General features: G+C 40.7%; 2 protein-coding genes across 2 annotated transcripts in view; one reads left to right on the top strand and one right to left on the bottom strand.

Annotated features, from left to right (window-relative positions):
- The window catches only part of LOC140246264 (dynein axonemal heavy chain 12-like), a 67,500-nt gene extending 57,083 nt beyond the window's left edge, over positions 1-10,417 (bottom strand). The window contains exons 1-10 of the mRNA XM_072325726.1: positions 10,341-10,417; positions 8,238-8,592; positions 7,706-7,732; positions 5,947-6,136; positions 4,243-4,318; positions 3,068-3,298; positions 2,455-2,578; positions 1,538-1,883; positions 938-1,029; positions 458-636 (exon numbers count right to left, since the gene is read on the bottom strand). Coding sequence (XP_072181827.1) covers positions 458-636; positions 938-1,029; positions 1,538-1,883; positions 2,455-2,578; positions 3,068-3,298; positions 4,243-4,318; positions 5,947-6,136; positions 7,706-7,732; positions 8,238-8,588 — 1,616 coding nt within the window. The 5' untranslated portion in view covers positions 8,589-8,592; positions 10,341-10,417. The remainder of the gene's footprint in view (positions 1-457; positions 637-937; positions 1,030-1,537; positions 1,884-2,454; positions 2,579-3,067; positions 3,299-4,242; positions 4,319-5,946; positions 6,137-7,705; positions 7,733-8,237; positions 8,593-10,340) is intronic.
- A 527-nt stretch (positions 10,418-10,944) lies between these two features.
- LOC140241685 (IQ motif and ubiquitin-like domain-containing protein) lies at positions 10,945-23,394 on the top strand. The gene is made up of 12 exons (XM_072321431.1): positions 10,945-11,099; positions 12,894-13,660; positions 13,901-14,035; positions 14,798-14,965; positions 15,428-15,759; positions 16,359-16,569; positions 17,230-17,405; positions 18,111-18,281; positions 19,062-19,238; positions 19,796-20,044; positions 20,560-20,745; positions 21,626-23,394. The coding sequence occupies exons 2-12, from the start codon at positions 12,913-12,915 to the stop codon at positions 21,791-21,793; spliced, it is 2,721 nt and encodes a 906-aa protein (XP_072177532.1). The 5' UTR covers positions 10,945-11,099; positions 12,894-12,912; the 3' UTR covers positions 21,794-23,394.
- The last annotated feature ends 1,055 nt before the right edge of the window (positions 23,395-24,449 follow it).

Below are 24,449 nucleotides of genomic sequence, written 5' to 3'. Positions count from 1 at the left end.
AGATGGCTGAGAAATCACTGGTTTCAGGTATGATTTGAATCTTCTTGCGACGGGAGGAAGTGCCGTCGATCAAATTGATATTTTTTGTGATTCAATCAAAGTTTAGCATTGATGATGCCTGAAATTGCCAAACTGGATGTCAAAAAAAAAAAATGGATGCCACTCTGTTTTGACGCTATCATAATTCTACTTCAGTATTGTTGGTCTTTTAAAGAAACATACATATACAGAAACAGCAAATGTGCAGAAAATAACTCCACTCCCTTTAGAACCCGGTTTAAGTTCTGTGAAATAACAGAAACCATACAGCTGAAGTGTAAAATGCCATGACCATGGGATTTATTGGTACAAACTCAAAGATTGTTTATCCAAGAGGAGCAGCATCCGTTTATATGTACACCTCTCTGTAACAATGTCAATTGACTCAAGAACGGTATTGTAAAAATGCACTCCTCACTTTTCGTTCTCTGTCCTGTGGTCGGATGCGACTCGCTCCAGGAGCATGTTGGCGTAGCTGCGAGATTTCTCTGCCAGGCCCCTCTTGAGGTCCTCGCAGTCGAGACGGATCATGTCGAAGTGGACGATGCTGTCCAAGCCCATGATTTCCTTGGCCAGGGAGCGGAATTCTTGAATGTACTGAGGTAAAATTATTGAAGACATCAAGATACAAAATGTATCATTCTGGCTCGGGATAAGTACACTACTACTTCACTATGGCAAACACCAGGAACATAATTTTAAGCAAGCTACATACATGTATTTGAGAAATGGACAAGATATCATAAACATGAATGTAATTTGCTAGGAACACATACTTGCTACATTTGAATAACAAACATCCATCTCAAAATGTTTGCATTCAGAATAATTTGAACACATGTTCATCTAGATCCTGGGCACACTGCATTGGGCAGTCGACTGGTTGACAATTCCTTACCTTGCAGTACTCCTCAAATGTGTGTTCATCCTCCAAGAATTTGTTGACTTTGGACAAAGCCTCTCCATTGCAAAGATGTTCATACTTTTCAACTGAAATGTAAAAAGAAATACAAGAATATCTTTTCAATTTCTCACAACATGAAGTGGATCTCAAAAATGTATGACTGCTAATACGGTACCACATTCATGAAAGAAAAATTATTTTGTGAACTGAAATTCAATATGAACATATGAAGCATCATATTTTGTAAACCTGATTTGCAGTCTTTGAAATGATGCAATGTAGGAATGAAAATGAAAGACTTTGGACACTTCAATTCTTGTAAAGTGACTGAACAGGTTGTTGGCTCTAAGAACAGTACTGTGAAGAGGTGTACAATAATGAAAGTGTTCAAGCTACAAATTCTGACAACTGTTAGCATAAATCTTACTAGCCTTGCTTTCTGACATCATGTAAAGACTGACATAACATTTCCACTGATATTCCCTTTAAACAACTTTTGAGAGATGACAAAGTTTCCAGGTGCATTGCTGATGGTAGCCAAGCAATGCCCCTCAAAAACGAAATTTACCCTCCTCTGAAATATTGTTCACTTACGGTAGGAGTCCAGATGTGCCTGGGGGCCCTCAAAGTTGCGCTTGCAGGCCTCCTTGAGCTTCTGCCGTGCCCGCGACACCACGTGCTCGGCCACCATGACGTCGATGCTGCTGAGCTCGTTGGTGCCGGACAGCCAGGACTGGACAGTGGGCACGCTCTGCATGGTGCGGGTCAGCTGCACCACCACGAAGAGCAGGCACTCCTCCAGGTCGGAGTAGTAAGGGTAGAACTCCATCTTGTCGTTGTCGTAGGTCAGCTCCATCTTGAAGATGGGCAGCTGCTGGGTGTCCTCCGGGTCAAACAGCTCCACCCAGGCCTCGATGGAGCGGACAATGAGGTCCTTCAGCTGATGGATTCAAAGTGAAGGACACAAAAGGTTGTTAACACGGTGGAGCAAACATGCTGCAATACACTGACCTTATATAATTTTCCAAAACATTTTTCACTAAAAAAAAACCCACTATAATTTTACAAGGAGATCTCTTACTACTTCATCAGAGTTCTTTTTCCATTTTAGCTTGCTTGTTATCTTTTAACAGTTTTACCACAATAATACATAATTCTTGTCCTTGAAAATGTTGTGTTCTGATAGGGATACATAAGATTCTATAAAGATGTATCTTATTTTTAGAGAACAGGCTAATTCTTAGCCATGCACAATGGATTCAATTTTGTGTGACAGCCCACTTGTCTACAACGAAAAAAACACAGACAAATTTAGGTACTGAATTAAAACCATTAAACTTTTTTGTCAACAATCACACAATTGAGAAGAGACATTTTCTGAGATTACGGAACAGAAACGTACAAAAAAAAAACCTACGATGGAAAGTTCAATGATATGATGCATGGCAGTGGTACAAGCAAGTGGTGGTTGCATTGTTCAAATAATCTCAGCAGTGGGTTCCTTCCCCTACCTGGTTTGATATAAGGGTGGAAACGCTGCAGTAGAAATTCTCCAGTTTATCCTGCCGGACATCTGACAGCCTCTTGCGATCCACAAAGACGTTGAGTACCTCGGGCCACCAACTGTGCATTAGTCTTGAGGTTGGAAAAGCAAAGAAAACATTACATGTCTTGATTCACTGAAATAAAACACAGCACTGAAAGGTGAAAACAGATGTATCTCATAGCAGCATCAAGTGAATGTTGCTGGCAGATATGTGAAACAACATGACAGCGTTACAAACAAATGAGACTGTCTGACATGATTATATCTGCACTTTCGAAGTCTTGACTTTGAGATATGAAATGTGCATATATCTTGATATTTAATCTCTTCACCTACCACAACCTCCTGTAGACACCATAAAATAGCAGTTTTGGTTACTAGTATGTGATTGGGAATTTCATTATCTGTGAATTATCAGTAATTTCCTTTTGCAATACAAGAAACCTCTTCATGACTGCTTGCCTTGAATTCACACCTACACTTTGCACCACCACTTCCATGCTCACACATGAACCAAACATTTTTCTGCTTGGGAGGGAAACTGTCCCCCCCCCCCCCCCATGGGTCCTTCCTCTTACCTCTCCTCCATCTTCTCGCATTCCAGTATGACATTGTTCTTGAGGTGCTCGCACTCCACCGGCCCCTGCGCCCTCTGACCCCTGAGGTCCACCAGCAGGAGTTTGCCAAGGTTGGATTGGCACATGCCCAGCACCATCTGCATGCTCGGGTGCGTGATGTGCAAGTTGATGCGCATCTCCTCCACCGTGTTCAAGAAGTCTTCGTGCCATGGGCTGGAGTAGTCCAGGCCACTGGGGATCACAGGAATGATAAGAGAAGGGACTTTGATTAACCTTACAGGGACCACCGTCTTGAAATGCCTATGACATTGTATAGATAATGGTATTGACAGATTTAAGCACAGATTGAACACAATATCACCTCACAGCATTAGCCATACTACTAAAGCATATACATAAAACAAGAATGACAAGTGTATTTTGAAATTCCAAAACTTAACTTTCAATCAGTAATTCAAGATAATGTGCAACAAACACAGTATCTGTTAGGTACAAATTCCCCATTTCAGAGACCCATCCCACATGGCAATAATCCCCTTCTTTCCAGCTTTCCAATGACAGCATCAAAACAAGGTGACTCAACGTAAATAAGCAGAAGGTATTAGAACCAGCACTTGCTGTCGGGCGAAAGCTCGGTGGTCTAGTGGAGATGACGCCTGTCCGGTGATCAGGAGGTCGTGGGTTTGAATCCCGCTCGAGTATGTACGCCCATGATTTTTTATCATGGCTACTACTAAAACACTGATCAATTCAGTGCTTATTTACGTCGATGCAGGGCAATTTGTCAATCAGTTGCAATGAAAGCATCTCGACGGAAGAATTTCATGAATTTAAAAAAAAAAAAAAAAAGGTGACTCAAGTGTCTAAACTAAACCTTCAGCATGTACATATGCACAAAACATTCTAACAAAACAACAAAAAAAAAAAAACTACATAAACTTAACCAATAACACCAAGGGTACATTTGTGACATATGCAATGAGCAATAAAGAAATTATAGCATCTCAGCTAACAATGCTTTTCCCCTTCTGATCTCTCCTCTGTGGTAATTAAAAAGCAATCTCATGATATACCAGAATTACTAACCTGACACCTCAAATATACAACTCCTACCCTCTTTACATACATGTATTTCCCATACAATAGCAGGAATCAATGGGTAACTGAATACTCACACTGGTTCCTGTGGAGGTTCACCAGTGGTATCACTGTCCAACCCTCTGACATCTGGCTTGACCAAGACATGTTGCGCTGTGAGAGACAGAAGGTAGAAGTTGTCATGGACTAAACATCTAATGAACATATGCATCCATTTCTCCAAACAGAGCAACATCCACTCAAATATAAGCATGTCCACATAACATACCTGCTAACCCTATAGCTCAACAAGCAAGAACAATGGCAGTACCATCTGCAAAAATGGTGATTTTTGGCAATTTTCCATACTACACTATATTAACAAATGGTCACCTCAGAAAATATTCAGTACAAAATGGGAACAGTTAGCAGGTATGACATATATGGGTAAATTTAACAAACTGAAACAAAATTTTTCTCACTGGACACTTATTGTAACACTGCTTCCCTCAATATTGGCTTTCTTGCCTTTTTCAAAAAGAAACAACACAAATACCAGTACAAATATGTCAGTATATTCTGCACACACTCATTTTCCTCAAAATGATATCAACACTATTTTCAACAGAAATATCTGAAACAGGATGAAAGTTACAACATACACTTCAGTCCTGATACAAAAGATAAACACATGTTCCAGGAAGCTGAATAAGACATTTTTCATGGTGCTGCTATTTGTAGAAAACTTTAAGTGCTTCGAAGTCATAAATTTCTTTAAAAATGAGGGTGGCACTTTGAAGCAGTCAAACATGATTCTTGCTTTCATATTTGAGGTGCAAATGTCACAATGTAAACATTATACTATCTGAGGATGTAATTTTGAAAAATGTAAAGATAAGTCTTAACCCTATTCTAACTGGGGGGGGGGGGTCAAATTGACCCCCCCTCGACGTTTCGCGCCACGATTTTGCAACGCGCAAAGCTTTTGTCGCGTCGTTTCACGACTTTTTTCATTGAAGTCTCCCGCATATTTTGAGACCAAATTTGCGACATCCGGGTACACCGTTTTGAAGTTACGTAATGTTTTGCATATGCATGTCAACCAAAAAGACAGCTCAAATTCATGATATCGTGTGCAAATCCAATGCAAATTGTGTTTTTTGGTTAAATTGATATAAATTAGATTATTTTAACTTTTAACCATTGAAATTAATCAATTCTAGTGTAGATAAGCCTGAAAAAGTGCCTGCAACAAGTTTTGGCAAAAAAACAATAGAAAACAAAAGGTTGAAAAAACAATAAAGTACATAGGAAATTAACAAAACAATAAAAAACAAAAGAAATTAATTTCAATTGAGCTATTTTTTTACACAAAAATTGTTTGATGTGTCTTGAGGAATTCTGACACAAAAATTTAGCAATCCTCCAGTCTTTTTAATGGAGTTATAGGTGAAAATATGATTTCATCCACAAATTTGCATAATTAATTCATTAAAAATAGAAAGGCAATATTTTTCTATTGTATGACGATGTAATCTTGTAGTTGACATCCAGCTCTATCTTCAGGCAAAATTTCGCGGCGATCGCGTGATCGGCGGCCGAGATCTGAAGGGGGGGTCAAATTGACCCCCCCTCAGTAAAAACTTGGTCTCAAATAGCCCAGTTAGAATAGGGTTAAGGAGACCCCTGATGAAACAGGTACAGGTTGTTCAAAAACATGGAACTGCTGCAGAATATTGAAATCAAATTGTATTCCAGTCGACAAAATGGTGCACTACGAGAGGTCAAGAGGGCACACTCACTCATGGATTTTTTCATGCTGCCATGGAAGTCCACCTGGATTTCGCCAAAGAGCTCCTGGATGGTCTCCAGCATGGAGGCGGACTGCTGGAGGTGGCTGGGGATCAGCTTCAAGATTTTGTCGAAGCGCTCCTGCTCCATGTCGGGGATGGGTCCGCTCTCCACGCACTGCTTCATGTACTGGTAATTTTGCTGGTGGGTTCAAGAGCAAAATGTGCACGGAAAAGTGAGTGTTTTTCAATCATACACCAAATGTTCCAACCCCTTTTCATTCCCTTAACTGTATCATATCCCCTTCCCACAAAAAGAAAACATACAAAAAGAAAATTTGAAGTATCTGACCAAAAGTACAAATTTGCTGAAAGGACACAGTAAAAATTAGTTCTTACTGATAAGGATGTCATTTGAAAAATCCTATATCCCATACAAGGCAAACATTTACAAAACCCATATTGCATGTGACGGACCTTTTCTCTTTTTTTTTTCTCACAGACTATCCACATTTGATGTACACAACACAAACCCACAAAAATTTGCTGAAGGCCACAAACCCAAAAAGCAGCTTACAACTATGTATGTTGGTATATGGAACAACACATGGTCTTCTATGAGGAAAAGTTTCTTTACTGTAGTTATCTAATTACTAATTCATTACTTTGAAATGATGATTAAATGTAATATGATTTCATACACGTGCTGCATGAACCCTTATCAATCAATATGAAATCAAAGAGAAATTGCAAATTATTAAGGGCAGTTTTGAACACTTAGTGAAGGGTTTTAATTTCGAAAGGAAATCAGCTGCATGTAGTTTTCTTTTTTCTTGTTCATTTTATTAGAGTTTTTCTACAAAGTGACAAGCCTTTACAAGTCTGTGGCATTTCGTTTAAGAAAAGCTGTTACAATCATGTCACTATTGTGAATAGTAATCTATGAAACACAAGTTAATAGTTAGTGGTTTCGAGAAGAAAAGAACTACCGTACATTCACAAAATCATCACACAAATCAAAACGCATACAAGACAATATTTCTATTGAAACAGAAACACAGAGAAAGTGACAGTACTGCAGCAAGAGGACACTTTAGGGCTTTTGAATACATGTAATTGAAGAGGTTTACACTCTTTGAAGAAAAAAAAAGAACTGGAAGTCATTTGAAAAAAAAAGGTTGTGAGTTGAAATGTAATGTATCACATACCAAGAAAGAGAAAGTTTCAACATATTTCATTGAAAGTGGATGTGCACAACCCTGTGAGACATTAAATACACAATATTTCACGAAGGTGGTCTAAATTCAAACCATGGTTTATGTAAATTTCTTCTGCATAGATATGATTGACAGATTGTGTACGCTAACAGGCATCCAGTAAAAAAACATGCATTTATGCGCGCATGTATTGGTACGCCTATTTAACGCTTATTTTAGACCATGGTCTAAATTTGTACCATGTTTAAACCACCTTCGTGAATTCGGGCCTATGAGACTGTGAGACATTCGATACATAATATGAGACTGTGGGACAAACAACTACAACAACATTTCACATGTACAATGTAAGTCTGCTTTGTTATTGTTTTTTTGGAAGCAAATGGGTGGTGGGGTGGTGAATGAATTGAGAAAGTGACAAATTAGTACCAGATGACATACACACACAGATAGCTGGAGGATATATCAGGAGGTCAACACACATACAAGTACTTGTGCCATGATAGCTTTGGGAATGATTACACATTGTGTTGACAGCAAGCACACTAACTTACCCTTGTCATCCGATCCTTACTCATCATCTGGAGGGGCATTCCAAAAATGTCAAATACATGTATTTTAAAAGAGGTACCATATAAGATATCCGAGTATTAAACTCAACATTCAATATCTCTTTGTCGAGAAGGTATGCTAATACATTTCTTTGTACATGTTTAACCTAGGATAAGTACATCTTATATGAAGCATAATTTGATATGTATTTATGTAATTGACTCTGTATGACAGAAGTGTTTAGTAGAAAAAAGAGAAAAATAATAATTACATACAAATTTTTAACACACACATACACAATCATTTCTCTTCTTTAATACAACAGTGACAATGATAATAATACAGAGTGCTGGCACTATACTGGCCAAAATAGTCTTAACTGTTTTCAAGATATCCATGTTCATTTAGGCAATTATAAAAGTTGAGTTGTCATTATATAACAAACTAATTCTTATAGGTAGAATACGTTCACCTTAATTGGCACTTAGTCTTATCACATATATCTTTTTGTAATTTCAGTGGCAGCCAACTTACTGTGATGGGATAGTCTGGGTCTTCCGACAGGAGTGGTCTTTTCCTATTCTTCTCTTCCACATCTTCCCTAATCTTTTCTGCCTTCTGGTAGATTTTCTCCGTCAGTAGCTGCTGGGTCTCGTGGGCTCTCCGATGTCGCATCAACTTGCTCTTTGAGTAGTCTCGAGAGTTTCGACTGGACAACACGCTGGCAGGTGTGTTAATTGGTGGCAGACGAGGTTTACCATTGACCAGGTGTGACCCTCCATTCTGTGTCATGGTCCCTCCATGGGTTGGGCTCTTGGACCCATGGGTGGGCCCACCATTTGCTGTTCCATTGTGCACAGGACTGTGACCGTTGACCCGGGACATTTTTCTGCACCATCGTCCATAGGCACAAACAGAAAGAATGATACTTGTATGTAACACCAATGTGGTACAAACATACCAAATGCTGCAATGTGACAGGCATATTTTACATGGCAGCTATTATCAATGCAAGCTTCAAGTTCAAACGGCCAACTGAAATGTGAGGCACTGTGTTGATGGCAGTGTATACGGCCACACACGTGAGTTTTCACCATCCAGCCACACGCGTGTGGTTGTAAACTTGTAGCCATGGTCCAGGTCACTGGTTACAGCCACACGCGACTACTGTGGCGGCTGCATACAGTTTGCATGCATCGACACACAACGCGATGTGAATTTACTAATGTTACATTGAAAATATCTGTATTCTTTCTTACATTCCAATAACTAACATACGTTGTACAACTTTTATTTTCTTACAATGGTTTCAGATTTAATTAACTCTCATTGTCTTTTCTCCTCACATTCTTTCGGTCTTGTCACGAACATTCATCTGTTTCAACTGCAAGTTTTCTCTCGAAGATCTTACACTTCCTAAAGAAAGGTCTTGGGGATTTGATACATTCCGATTCCATGATTGACTGCAAGTCGGTTAGACTCGCAGAGTTATTAAACATGTTAAACCAAGGAGGTACTAGCTTGCCTAGTATGGTTGAGGGGTCTGGATATCGCGCACGAAAATTTGAAATGCTCTTTTAATAGAAGTTATTCCATAATCGTACCTGAATTTCTCAATGAATATCACGAAAATGCAGAAAAATCACCTCCCAGAATCTCCTGATGATACGATGACGGAGTAGTGCGCTGTCGCCGTTTGTATGTCGGACTTTTTTTTATGCGTTCACCTTCTCGGGGTATGTAAAGATCGCGCAGCTGCCCTATGTAGTTTCATGCGTGAAAGTGTCTGCCCCTCTCTGCGGCTGTAGCGTGCTTCGGCTTTCGTAGAATATTATCAACGATCGATCGAACAAATTACGAATTCTATCGGCTACGATCATACGAACGAGACAAGCGAGACGACACGTCTAGGCTACAACATCCTTAAGAAAAGATTTTAAGCTAAGGTAGGTAAAGTATAAGGTAAAAAATTGGAAATTTAGTGAAAAATTTGTTTGAATCAAAATTTCTTACCTGCTTTCTTCTCATGTTTAGCGGTTGTCAGGTATTTTTATTCCATGGGCGTATCGGCAAATTTTGCGCTTAGTCCTACGCGTAATATTTCTTGCTATACGCAGTTACGCTATGCGCGATCATTAAGTCCCTGCGCGAGACCTAGTACCCTTACTATACATGTACCTCCTTGGTTAAACGAAGTTAAACCTGGACAGCTGGAATTCTGCCATCTGTCTACTCTGCTGGGCAGTCTGGCAGATACTTTTCTTCATTCAATAGAAAGTGAGACAATACTTTCTGCATTTGTAAGTTAGTAATCTGGTAATTAGGCCATTCCATAAATACAGAAATATCAGCAAGAAGAGTGCAGTTGCATCGTAATATCCATTTGTTCGCTAAATGTGGAGTTGGTGTATCCTAGCGTGTGTCCACGCACATTTCGTCTAACTTTACTTGTTAGGCCTATTACGTTAGGTCTCGCTGACACCAGTGTAGTCCCAGTACCAGCGCAGCTACAGCGGCACACGAGCAATTAGCTGGCCGTCGCGCCAGGGCAAGTTCTTGCATGGGAGCTGGAACGTCATTCCTCGTCAACACAACTACGCAACATGTCCAAATCGGCTAAAACCTGTGAAAACTTACCTGGTGAGATATTTCGTATTCAGTGTACACCTGAAATGTTTCCAAATACGGGGCAGGCTATGAAATACCAAATGTCCTCGAAGACATCATTTTCAGAGAATAAGATATTCGCCGGGCAACTACGTCTCACATACAATTTTTACGAAAGATTCCATTAGATTCGCGTCGGTTGTTAGGGTGAATTTCCGGAAAGACCCGAGTATACACCGAAGAGTTAGAAAATTTCGATCGATTAAACTTACTATATAGAAAAAATTATAGAAATATTAAGGCCATATTTTGCCTAAATAATAATATAATTAATATTTACAAATTAATTTCATTCCATTTATTTGTATTTTGTAATAAAATAGATTAAATTCAAGTATTTATTTATAGATAATTTGTTCTCCTATTGCTGTTGCGCAGCAACATGACGTCTACTAACAACTTTTTTTTCGCTCGGACTCGAACGAACAATTACGAGTGGTGTGCGATTCTCTCTCGTGTTTTGTGCGTGTTGTGTACTAGCGCAGATAAGTTACTCGTTCAACACATCAATATCCCGTGTATCATATCCCCCATAGCTCTCCTGCGCCCGGTGTGTATCGAAACTAGTAACTGCGTGGATGGATGTGGACATCAGTTGATGCTTTGAACTCGCAAAAAGTCAAGGAATCTCAGGACTGAGAGCTGTATTCCGAAGCGAAGCACAAGGATGTTGGTGTAGAAGAAGTAGACAATCTACTGCTATCAGAAAACTTGCCGTTATTTGCAAATGTAAGTCCTAACTAGTGTTCGTTTATGTGTTGGTTTCCTAACTCAGCTCAACTGCACTGCGTGATAAAGTCGGTCCATAAACTCTGTCTATTCTTGACCCTCTGCCTCTGGCATTTAGAATCTATGCTGAGAAGGTTGATGTTAGAGGTAAATTTATATTGGTAAATTCATGGCCTGCGAATATGACAGTATCTCTATGGATGATAGTATGATGGGGGTTGTGTACCCGGACACTTAAGAAGTTGAGATTTAGATGAATTTTTCACATTGCTATTCTCAATAAAGATATTCCAATAGTAGGGTAACATCCCCAGTATTCGGTCACTTAAGCTTTTTTGCAATATTTTTCAAACTAAAATAATACATACATACATCATATCTACAGCAATGTATGTGAAATATATCAAATTTCTTTAATCTCAACTTTCATTTCGTTAAATATCTCACAGAATTGCACAAAATCGCGAAATATTTCACCTTGAAAATTCCCCAGTATACGGTCATCGGCTCCAGTATTCGGTCACGCTATGTGCGCGTTCAAAGTCAATGCGTGTTCAAGGCAGCTGAAAAAACGCGCGCGCGCGCTACCTTGTTGGCGCAAAATTGCATCGGGGAAGTTGCGGCGACCGTTGGTGACCGAATACTGGGGCCTCGGCACTTGCATTCAACCCTTGTACATTGGGACACTGTATCGGCACGTACGGACATTTTGTTTTTCTTTTGCGTTTTTGAGGATACCATTACACTCCAAGCTTGCGATAAGCGAAAAATCCCGCGAGAGAACGGGGTATTTCTCGATTTTTAGCGCTTAGGCGACCCGTACTCTTAAAACTGGGCCTTATCCGCGCGCGCTTTTGGAAAGTAGCGCCGATTCTGCACTTTTGACGGTAAAATTTGGGATTTTGGATGGATTTTTGGAGGGGGCTAAGGGAGTTTCCTGTTGTGAATGAGTGTGCAAGTATGTGAATTAGTGTGATTTGCGTGTGTTGTGACAGTTGAACTTACTGGCTGGTGACTAGTGATAAGTGACCGAATACCAGTGCCTGACCGAATACTGGTGCCCTTACCCTAATACACAATGATGAGGTTCTGAAAATGATATGTTTACTTAAATTTTAACAGTTCTTCCAAAGCAAAGTGAACAAAATCATTTGGCCATCAATTTTTGTCGTAATTAGAGAACTTAACTGAAACGCTTGCAAATATATTTTGAATGTTGTAGCTAGCCTGCGTGTATTGTCTATGGGAATGGATTAACACTGAAGTTTGTTGTTTCTGACTCAAACACGCGCACAAGTTTCACATTGCGCATGTGATAGAATATTGCGCGCTTCTTCTGGTTGACAAATCATGAAACAGATCGCCGAATCGCGAATTCTGCTTCAGAGAGAAGTTACCTCAAAAATTGGTATAAAATATTTATTCAAAAGCCATTGTATTTTATGCTTAATTTATGGGATTTTATTGTGTTTGCGGAAGTAAATTTTTAGTCCAGTCCCACAACTTGTCCGGTCCGACCACGTATGGTCATACAACATATCTTTTTTTGGTGTTAACAGAGTTAGAGAACATTATATTTTTGGTGGCATAGGATTCTAACATAGGTAAAAGTAGATATGAAATTATATATGGGTAAACTCGGCCTAGCGGGTAAACTCAGCCACTTGTAATGTGCACGCTGGGGGCTGAGTTCACCTGTAACTATGGTACATTTTGATGTGGCTGGAGTTGTTTTGTTTTGTTGTCTATTAACAGTTACATTTTTTTTTAATTCTCTTCTTTTGACTCGGGTAGCCTTAAGCAGTATTTCAAGATGGCTGATGAACAAGAAGCTCAGAAGCAAGAAGTGGATCACGCTCAGCAAACCGAGGGACAAGAGCAATCCCTAGCCCAGGAGGGAGAGCAGGCAGTGACAACTCAAGATGATCAGGAGGCAGGAGAAGCAGCAGCAGAAAGTAAGGAGACAGCTCCCGACAATATGGCAGAACAGCCGACAAGTGAAGTGCAAGAACAACCTCAGGAGGCAGAGGCTGCCAAAGATGCACAGGAAGCAGCTGCGGCGGGAAACGAGGAGGCAAAGGAGGCTGCGGGTGCAGAGCAGGCAGGGGAAGGAGATGCACAGGGTGCTGCCCAGGAGGAGAACAAGGATGCTGGCCAGGGTGAAGAAGCTAATGCCAAGGTAGAGGAGGAACCTGCTGGAGAAAGTGCTCCTGTAGAAGGTCAAGATGCCGGAGGAGAGGAGCAGAAGCCGCCACAGGCTGAAGACCAGCCAGCAGCGGAAGGTGCGGCCCCTGAGGCGGGTGCCGCAGAGCCAGAGGGTGTTGCTGCTACAGAGCAGCAGGCAGGAGAAGGGGAAGGCGACAAGCAACCCAAGGGAGAAGCAGCAGCAGCTGAGGAGGTGCAGGCTGAGGGCGAACAGCAGCAGGATGCAGACGGAGCAGCCCCGGACACAGGGGACGTTGCTATGGCAACGGAGGAGACGGGTGAGACACATGAGGTGGACCCACACGCAGCCTCACCACAGCCTGACCCAGACGTGACTGTCAATGCCACTGCAACAGGTGAGTAATCAGGAAGGTATTATTTTCTGTTTTCTCAACCAATGTAGAACCTATAACTTTCTCAACATCCTTATTAACATTAAAGGGCAAAATTAGTGAAACCATTTTTTTTTTTTTTTTTTTTTAGATGTGTGGTTGAAAAGCTACAGCTCATCTGTATCATCTGAGTAATATACACATCATTGATTTTGTAACCACCCTGCAAATTACCCTCTTCCATGATTCAATTATTTTTTTCAGTCAAATTTGTACTGATGCCGAGCGGTCAGGTGACGACCATGGCCTGTGCTCTTGGCCAGACCATGCAGGAGCTGAGGGAGCATCTTGCCAGTGAACTGCGCATGCCAGCGGACAAACTGGTCTTCATGTTTGATGGTAAGGAACCCCATCGGCAAAATATCTTGCTAGCTATACTTCTGTATGCTCTCTTTTCCCTAGTTTTTTGCCATGAAAGATTCTGTGCACAAGTCATTCTGTGACAGACTGGAATGCTGTGCAACCTTCAAAAGTTTTGCCTTGTTGGTTGGCAGACTTTGAATGCATACAACATTGGCATACTGTAAAACGAGGAATGTTCGCGCGCATTTGAGTTTCACAAATTTTGTGAGAGCCAAGATTTGCAAAATTAAAATGCATGTGAAAGTCCTTGTCTACACTATACGCATTGAATGTTGAGGCAACTTGCGAAAATGTCATGCCGCGAAAAAAGGCCGTCGGCACCCATTCGTGAAAGTTTCATACTGCCAAAATATGTTTTACAGAATGTATTTATGTGGATGACTTTTAGCGAGGCTCGCTATGTTTAAGCCGAAGTGCCTCAAGAGAGAGAATAAAAAACCGCTTCATATTTGAGAACAAGGAGTAAAACAATAAAGCTTATGAAAAGGGTATCAACCCACTATGGTCTAATACTGTCAGCTTCTTCTTTGTTTCTCTTCAGTGGAGACAGGTGGATGGCATTCAACACTGGCACCAAAAGTGTGAATATTATGACATCATTACATTTTTTTTTTTTAATTCTCATAATAAGTTTATCATTGTTAATTGGCCATTGTCTAAGCCCCAAAGTGCCTTTTTGCTCATTATTATTTAATGTATTTTCCTTTTTTCATTCTTGTAATTTTTGTTTTCCCCCAGGTTCTAATGTTGATCCAGAGGCGACTCTCGCTGCTATTGGAGTGGGTCCAAATGGGGCCGTACAGCTTGAGATTTCATCTTCGGATCCCGTCAATGTGCCTCTCAGAGCCCCTAAGCCCAAGCCAGAGTACAATATGCCTGATATTATCACCACCAGAATAGAAAGGGGTAAGTAAACTGCAGGACACTGGGCACTTTTTGTGCGTTCACAGATCTAGTTGATATGAAAATACAGAATAATGTCGCCTGCAGGATCACTTTTGAAAACTAATCACTTTGATTTTTGTTTAAAACACAGGGGTGTGCTTGCACACACAAAAAAGTAGCATTTGTCAGAATTATATATTTTCACAATTTCATGCAATCCCGAACCAAATATATGCTAGAAAGGTCTTTCTTACAGTATAAGCTTATCTGACTTTTTTGTTTGTTTTGTTTTGTGTTTAAATCTGGTCAAGTCTCCTGACTCTTACGAGTCGATAGTTTTCATTAGAAAGCAAAAGAAGTTTAACATATATCCGCTTCTTTTAAGACATAGCATATTGGTCTGTTAGCGTGCAAATTGCAGTATTTGTCACCCCTCTGATGTTCTTTCCATTGCGACATTAATTCCTTTCCTTGTTATTACAGAGGATGGTACGTTCGAGGACGTTGTAGTCGAGATTGAGAGGACCACGCGACGTAAGCCATTCCTCGGTGGTTTCCGGCACCGCATGACTGGGGTGGAGTTCCACAACGCCTCGGCCCAGACCATGGGGAGAGTGCGCGCCGACGACGGCATCACAAGGTTCTGCCGCGACACGCAGACAGTGTCTGCCAAGAACAGGCTGCAGCAGACGACACTGGACACGTCCACCCAGATGACCACCATCGGTTGCTACGTGTCGAACATGACCGACAAACTGGTGGTGCCGGGCAGATATGAAACAGCCGATGAGTATCATGCCAAAAGACTGGAGAAGGTAAAGTTTTGTTCTCAGAGAACTCAACATTGCTATGTAAGGTCAATTTTTTTTTTTTTCAGTCAGGATTTTATGCAGATCTGTTAGATTTTTTTTTTTTAATTCTGATTTTAATTTCATGGATTGCAGTATGACTGGTGAATAAAGATATTTGTAGGTCTTTTCTTTTATTGTAGATTTTCTGAGTAAAAATAATGAGTAGTCATCCAGTGAACTCTGGTTTACCATCCAAATCTTGAGCTCAGGATTCATGGGATGTTGTATTGGGAAGCTTACACTGATTTCTCTTAATGATTTCTTTCAAACAGAGGACTGTTTTATAGTAGCCTATTCACAAATGATATGTGTTTCAAATAAGTATGGCACTTTATATAAGTATGTCTTCAACTACATTATGTACTTATTGCCCCAACCATATCTTTGTTTTCATGAAGCCATTGTTCATTTTGCATAGTGGTCAAAGGAACTTGTGTGTGCAAGGACATTGAAATTGTGAATGTTTTGATGTGATAGCAAGTGCAGTAGCATCACCTATTTTGATCTCATTCATTATTTTTCTCTCTCTCCTCTCTGGTCTGTTCTTGGGGTCGCCAACTCAGGTCATCATCCTGCAGTCCTACTTCCGGCGCTGGCAGGCCAAGAACATTGTGGTGCAGCTGAAGGAGGACTTGATCAGGCGGCGGGAGTGGGAGCGCAAGGAGGAGATGCGCAAGATCAAGGAGAAGGAGGAGCGCATCCGGCGGGAGTTTGAGCGTCGCATGAACCCTCGTACCAAGGAGGACTTTGACCTCCTCTACCATGCACTGGAGAGTGAGTCCTTGGTAGTCGTAGCTGCTTCACAGATAGAAATTGCAGCCCTAACTTTGATAACACAGATATGGCAACAAAATGTCATTCAAAAGGAAGAGAAATTGACATTAATAAATTTTGTTTCCTAATATTTTGCATATCTACCAAGGAGTAAGCAACAACAACAAGAGAAAGGCTGCACTTAAAAAACAAACAAACATAACAGCATGTGGGAAAACAGAATATTGCTGTTTGGGTGACAAAACCTCAGATCGGCGTTCAATGTCAAATGTTCAGGAGAGCAAGAAAAATGGCAGCTAAAGCGCTGTAACAATTTGGATTGCCTTTCCTTTGACATATGTCATGGTGGCTTCATTTTTAGGGTAAAACAGCTAGGACTTGGACAGGACATCACAACTGATTATCTGACAATTAATCAAAAAGTCATTTTCACCAAAATTTGAGATACAAGGTCAAGGTCACCCTAGCAACAGCATTTAACTTGTTTTATGTAGCCAACTTAAAAAGCCCTGTAGATATGGCAGTTGCAGGAAGTTCTGTGTCCTAATGTGATCACAGTGATATTTTCTCCAAGTACCAGTAAATTTAAATCACAAGTAGAATTGTAATTCATTTTATTGTATGCCTTGTTTACATGTTCTCCCTTGCTTTTGCAACTAGAATGGAGGCAAGAAGAGTTGTCCACCATTGATGAAGGCATGACGGGGGCCCAGCGCAAGGCTGCCCTCTGCCACCTACTGGACCAGGAGACCCAGCTCATTGCTGCCATCGGCCGACACAAGCTGCAGGCTGACAGTGAGAACAAGCAGCGCTCTATCCAGAACTTTCTTGACAAGGTGAGTGGGGGGTCAGCCCACTATTCTTTTATTCTAGACATATCTGGACCTTCCCTGACCAAATGCACAGTTTTTGTTTCTGAATATTCCATGGATATATCACAGTTTCCTTTATTAGATGGCTGGTTGTTTGTTTGTTGGTTGTTGTTGTTGGTGTGTTTTTTTTTTTGTTTTTTTTGTTTGTTTGTTTGTTTGTTTTTTTTTTTTTTTGGGGGGGGGGGCTATGTATGTCCTTTTTTAGTCCAAGGGAGTGGGTGAAAGAATGCCATTTGGCACTGGTTGCATTATATAGTTCAGGATGGTAAAAATTGGGCAGTGGAATAAAATATTTTTTCATATATCCTTTTTTATCATGGTAATGTTTTCAAAACATTAGTCTCATCTGAGCAAAACAAAGTTTCCATCTGTTATGGTGATGACACTGTTGTAAAATTAACTTCATGTTCTTACTGATTCAGTCCTGCTTCAGTTTACATGGACCTCTAACTTTCACTCAAACTCTTCATCCTTAGATTCACACATACTCATGTTCATCAAAGAGCACAAGTTTCTGGGAAGATTTGAAAATGTGATAGTTGTCATAAAACTGGTGCATTCAGTAATGAAGTGGGCACCTAGAGTGTATTTTCTTATTCCTAATGAAAAAAAGAGGGTCAAGATTTTTGACGCGTCTTGCATATCTGCATATCGCAAAATTCGTCACAGGCTGCTGCTCCACGGAGATGGAAGGCCTTTGATGGGAAGTACACCGAGATGGACACGGCCTACACCATCAGGGCCAGGGAGCTGAAGGACATCTACAACAGCCTCAACATGAAGTACCTGACGCAGGACGAACGCCTCGATGTCCTGCTCACGCTGAAGCATACGGTCAAGGTAAAAAGCTTGTACACTGTGATTTGTTTGTGCACCAAAGTGTGAAACATCTGACAAATACCCCTTTCAGGTAATCGCGGTTCAATTATCCGCATCCAAATAATGCGGATGAAGTAGTCAAAATCGCGTTCATATATCCCATGAAGTGCGCACTACTTTTACGAGCACCCGTTCATATAATGGTGCGAAGGACGGAGTTATTTGTCATGGTTACGGCGCACGCCTCTATAATGACGTAATGTTTCCGGTGAATATCCTCACGTGTATGCGCTTCATGCACACCTCTCGCGCGCTCAAGCTCAGCAATCAGCGGTTGTGCGGGAAATCGAGTGACCTTTGACCGAACTGTGGAATGTTAGTGCGGATAAGTCGTAAAACGCGTTCATGTATTCTCGATCTACTCCTCATGCTGCAATTATGCGCATAATAGCAGCATAAAAATAATGCGCACTTTTCTACTCCTCTCCCGTTCATGTAATCGAAATTTTACGACTTGTGCTCCTATTATCCGCATCCACGATTACCTGAAAGGGGTAAAAGTCCATGTTAAGCCAATCTGTGATCAGATCTTTAATGAGAAACAAGCCAAAACAAACTTGTTTAATACTGTAGACATTATTCTTATAACAAGTAATCTCACATTTTTATTTTTCAGTATGTGCTGACAACCTGAATGACTTGCGTGGAATAATTCCTCTGAATATTCACACTGTAATTATACGTTGCTTGCACCATGCATTCCTAAAATTATCACGCTGTGCGATATTTCCATCGTCCTAGGAACATGACTGCAAGCTGACGCAAGAAATCATCCAACTGATCGATCGGGAGGCCGATCTACTGATGCGTGGGGTGCGGGAGTCGAACCTGGAGGGACTGAGAAAGAGAATATCCACCCTCTTCCTGCAGTACGTCAAGACTCCGACCTTCAATGCTGAGGCAGCACGACTCCTGAAGGTGCGTCTCACTGGCCAAAGTTACAATTTGTCTTGGAGATCTCTCTCTCTCTCTCTCTGTCTGTGTATGTCACCTTTTCGCCTCAATGTTGCCCTAAGCCTCATAAACATCATGCAATTGCATCTGAAAATATGCATGTTCAGCTTTCAATAGTGTTCTTATGTTCTCATGAAAGTCCTGTAGCGATACCCTTCTTTTATCACAGCTACTGTTATTTGTAGCGACTGAAGTGATTAGAACAGTTTGCGTTTATTTTCTTACAGTGTGAATTTTAATGACTGCAACCCATAAAGTTGCAATCATGTAGGGTTTCTTATCAAAATAAAAGTGGGCACCAAATGCTTCAGAATTTAAAGGAAAAATATCTAGCAATTGTTCAATTCTCTATGTTGGGGAAAAGACTACTGCGTTAACAGTTTCTACAAGTACCTAGGTCTAAATGTAATTCCTACATTTCAATGTCTGGTCTGCTTATCAATCCTGCTTCTCCTGGAATTGGAGGATTTACTTATGATTCAAGAGTTACAAACTTCAAACTTTGTCTCTCATCTCACCAGGTACCTCAAGACCCGTCCACGCTACGCAAGAACATCTACTTCTGCCCCAGCTGCAGCAGCTACCTCCCGTCCACCGAGTTCCAGCTGTCCTCCAACTCGTCCAACGTCGGGCGGTGCCGGCGCTGCACCAAGCTGGACAACGACGCCCGCACCCGCCAGGACTACAGCCACTTCCGCTACATGCTGAAGGGACTGCGCAAGTCGGAGGAGGCCATGGGGGATGGGTCAAGGATTGCCTTCCTGCTCCAGGTGAGTGACTGGACACCTGTACCTACTCAGCTTCCCTCCCTCTTCCGCTGCATTCGAGTGCTCAAAAATGAACCAAAGCAAACCAATTTCATGTGAACCATAAAATATGACAGATTTGGAGCATTCAAGCACTCTGTAGAAAAAAGCCTACCCCATCAGATATTTTAAGAAGGGGTCACGCATTTGTAGCAACAAGGTCTAACACCTGTCACACTTTTGCTACTTGCAGGTGTGTCCTGAACACAGATATATGAGACTTTCAAATCCATTTCATGAAGTCTCTCATAAATGTGTCTTATGAGGCGAATGGTCTCTCATAAGACTTTCATGAAACAGACCTCAGGTAACCATGAAACTTCTCATAACAATTGATACCGAATATCTAGACCGAGTCATTTTTTTTTTTTTATAATTGAAACAATTAAGCCACCCAAACAAATATGAAACATGCCTTGCATGTCCTGTTTCCCTTTTGTTGATTTGTTGTTGTTGTTGTTGTCACTGTCCTTTGGCAGGAGGCTGACCTGAGGTATCTGGTGGTGGACATCTGGAGCTCCCAGAGTGCCCTGAGCTGCTGGGAGGACCTCTATGACCTAGTGCTGGTGAGGTGGGACAAGGACGAGGAGTGGTCACCCTGGAACTGCATCCTCCTCACCAAGGATGAGGCCAAGGCACATGCTCAGATTGACGACCTCGAAAAGGTGACCCTTTGCTTCACAGACGAAGCAGAATTTAATCCCCTACGTGGATATACAATGGACTCCCATTATGACAAAGTCCTCGGGATCGGCAGTTTTCTTTCGTTATATCGAAATTTTGTTGTAACCGAACAAATAAGCAATAAAAAAACAACAAAGAGTTGGTAATGTTGCGGCCTGAATTTTATTTCATTGTAACCGGAGTTTCATTATAACTTTTTGAATGTCTGGTGCACACAATGGTGACATCACATTTGTGTGTGATGGAAAGTTGGATAAAGAAGGTCTTGTAAATGGACAGAAGGCTAACCAAGTATATTGCTACATCTACAGCTGAGTCGATGCATTCACCATATGCATTGAATTCCAAGCTGCCAAATATTTTTCCCATTGTCTGATGTAAAATAATGTGACTCGTCAAGAGTTATTCATTCATAGATCCTCTGAAATTCAGTGAGTAAAAAAAAGTATGAAATGTCCTTACTAGATGCAAAGAAGTAATATGTACTATATTAGATACAAAGAAGTACTTTGTGCTATATTAAATACAAAGAAGTTTTTCTATCCACACCCATTAGCACACAAACAGATGACAGAGTGTTGTCAGTGATATACTTTGAATTGGATGTATTTTAAATGGAGCAGATGTTGATTGCAATGAAATGAAAGTGGCACAGTGACACAAGCATTTTAGGGCACTGGTAGATGCAGACCTGTGTATCTTCTTGCAGAAGAAACAAAATATTTGAACCAACTACTCAAGCTGCACATGAACTTGAAAAACCAAATGCTCTGCCATCAGGTCATTTCCATATTATATTTTGTAAAATTCTGACACTGCCAGTGATGACATCAATGCAACCTTCCCTATCTCCCTTTGCAGGCGTACGGGCGCGTGTTCTGCCACAAGATCAAGACCAAGCACACGAGGGCGCGCAACTACTTCTCCCGACTGCCGGGCATGGCGCAGATCATGCACGAGAAGGCAGCCCAGCGGAAGCAGGAGAGTAAGAGTATCTCTAACCGGCCCGCTCTCACCCTCATGGCCTGAATCCATCAGCAACATCCAAAATGCTACCAGCCCTGAGACATTCAAGATGAAATATACTCTTCCAGTTGGAGACACATCTTGTGTCAGCTACAAAAATTCAGTGACAGCCGGCTGCATGTCTAGAGCGCTTGTACTTAGTACTGGTACTCCCTACTCCAGTTGCACAACCCTGCTGTAAGGCTGGATTGTCTCACACTATATCATTTGTTCAGTAACCCTCTGTACAGAACAGCATGATGTCGAAATATGCTATCATATTAGGCATGGAGTTTTGAGGAAATGCTACAATTTTAGGAGAGCACATTGTCCACAGTTGATGCTGCAATATCACCTTGTATAATATCGATCATTCACTTTCTGTGGGAAATTTTAGGGAGGCGTGGCATTATTCTTGATGCAGTATTGATACGAAGGACAAAGAAAAAAAACAACACGCATACACACACGTAGAGGATAAATTTAACCCGAAAATCCTTCACATCAGTTTTTCTCAGCGTGCATTCTTTGTAGTTTAACATGTATTACTGTCAGTGTCAAATTAAATCCACAAGACTGTAACCCCTAAAGTCATATCGTTGTTTTCATTTGCCACAGAAAGGGCGGGGAGGAAAGCACTGTGAATAATTTCACACAAGTTTTTCATGCAAAACCGACTTCAGAGTAATCATCAGCTACAACAGTTTCAGTTTCTCAGTGGACACAGGCTAGTCAGTTGCAAATGGCTGTTTACCTTTTTCCTGTCAATCAAAGTTTTTTTTTTCTGTGCTTCTCCCAACCTTCTGCTGACCAATTTATGAAGAAATTGTTGCTTCCCATTTGCACAAAAGTTTTTGATGCAAAATCGAGAGCTATCATCAGCTACGATTAGTTTCAGTTTCTCAGTGGACATAGGCTAGTTAATTGCAAAAGGCTGTTGACCTTTTTTCAGTGAATCGAAAGTGTCCCCCCTTTTTTTTTTTTTTTTTGTTGTGCTTCTACCAAACATCTGTTGACCGGTTCATTACGAGATGGTTGCCTCCCAGCTGCAACCACTTAACTGGGGGGAGACTTTTGTCTTCTCTAATCAAAACTGCAATTTATTTTGACCATTTTGTCCTGGTCATCTGTGGTTCTTCTGAAGTGATCGCTCTCCCTCTACTCATGCTTTCACTTTCGCCAGTCAAGAGTAAAGAGAACATGTGCACGTTTGTTTTGCTTTGAACGCACACGTGAACAAAGGCTCTGTGCAAAGTTTAGACACCTTTGTGATCCCAAATGATACATGGGAAGCACACAAATGGGGGTTTAAATCTCTCGGTGACAATCCTGTGGAGTCGTAGGGCTGCGTAACAAAATTTAGAAATGCTGTATTTACCATCCGTCCGCTTCAGAACTCGGGTATTTTTTTTTGTTTTTGTTTTCAAGACGGCAGAAAGATATGGACGCTTTCTTTGTACATAATTGTTGAAAATCATTGTTTATAAGATTTTGTAAATTGTAGAATCGTAATAAAAATGGAAGTATCATGGAACTGGTTATATAAAGCTCTATTCAACTTGTAATATCCCCCCATGCTGACTGTACAAATTATTAACAGATTGTCACGCATGTATATTTGTCAAATAAAGTGTTATTCTTCAATAGTACAATAATTTTTTACTTTGTTTGTCACTGTTTTTGTTTCCCGGTGTGCAGATATTCATGTGCGTTCTGTTGGTGGCATCATAACTCTTCCTGACATAACTTGCATTAAGTCAGGCCTTGTAGTGATTAATATGTTGCCCTTTATCTTGTTAACCTAAGTTCTATCCACCTCAGTTATTACAACCCATACTTTCACTTTGTATTTTTTTTTCTTTATTGCTAAAACCAACTCAACACTAGAACAAGTTCATGCAAAACAACCTTTACTTCATTTCAAATTATTATAAACAACTTCTATTAGTGAAGGGTTGTGTGCCAGGGAACGAGAGATATACAATTGAAAGTAATCCCACTTATGAGAAGGCACTATTCAATCTAGTTCAAAAGGGTGATAGTCCATAACTTGCTATTTTTTTTTTTTTTTTGTAGTTTTAAGGAATATTCCATCTAAATAATTGTGTTGCTTTGTATGAAAACAGACAAATCAGAGAAATCAGAGAAATCAGAGAAATCGGTGAATATTTAGGGAAAATTGGCAACTGTGAGGTGGGTACTGAGCCACCCTCCAGTTCGTAAACAACTTTTCACTAAATTTCATTTTTCTCAAATGTTTGTGCACAGACAAAACTTATCTGCTGAGAAGAACATGCAAACACGTAATACTCTTCCTACCAAGAGCAGGTCCAAAGACACTTTTTTTTTTCTGTGAAAAATTGTTGTCTTTTGTGTACAAAGAGAATGGAGAGCTGCTCAACACCAACAGCACAGAGTTGCCATTTTCTTTACTCTCTAAATTTTTATAGTTCATAACCTTTTTTGTGTGTGTGTCTGATCTTTCCCTAAATTTTAGTTGATCTACTTCTATGATTTTTCTGTTTCATTTAATGCAAAATACATGTAATATCAGGATAAAATTTCCCATTAGGTGAAAGGGGTGACTTAGCTTTGGTTGAGATGGGGCTTCAGGTTTCTGACTTCTTTTTTTTTTTTTTTGGGGGGGGGGGGGGTAAAATAATGAGAAACCTCTTATGAA

This window comes from Diadema setosum, chromosome 2 (genome assembly GCF_964275005.1).
Source record: "Diadema setosum chromosome 2, eeDiaSeto1, whole genome shotgun sequence".
In the NCBI taxonomy this organism is placed as follows: Eukaryota; Metazoa; Echinodermata; class Echinoidea; order Diadematoida; family Diadematidae; genus Diadema; species Diadema setosum.
Note: the sequence above shows the minus strand (reverse complement) of the source record. Positions and strands in the feature narration are given on the sequence as shown.

Excerpts from the sequence above, each read along its gene's own strand:
- LOC140241685 (XM_072321431.1), top strand. The coding sequence starts at position 12,913 with ATGGCTGATGAACAAGAAGCTCAGAAGCAAGAAGTGGATCACGCTCAG. Across the intron at positions 19,239-19,795 it reads AGGCAGCACGACTCCTGAAG|GTACCTCAAGACCCGTCCAC; the intron begins GTGCGTCTCACT and ends TCATCTCACCAG. Across the intron at positions 20,045-20,559 it reads GGATTGCCTTCCTGCTCCAG|GAGGCTGACCTGAGGTATCT; the intron begins GTGAGTGACTGG and ends GTCCTTTGGCAG.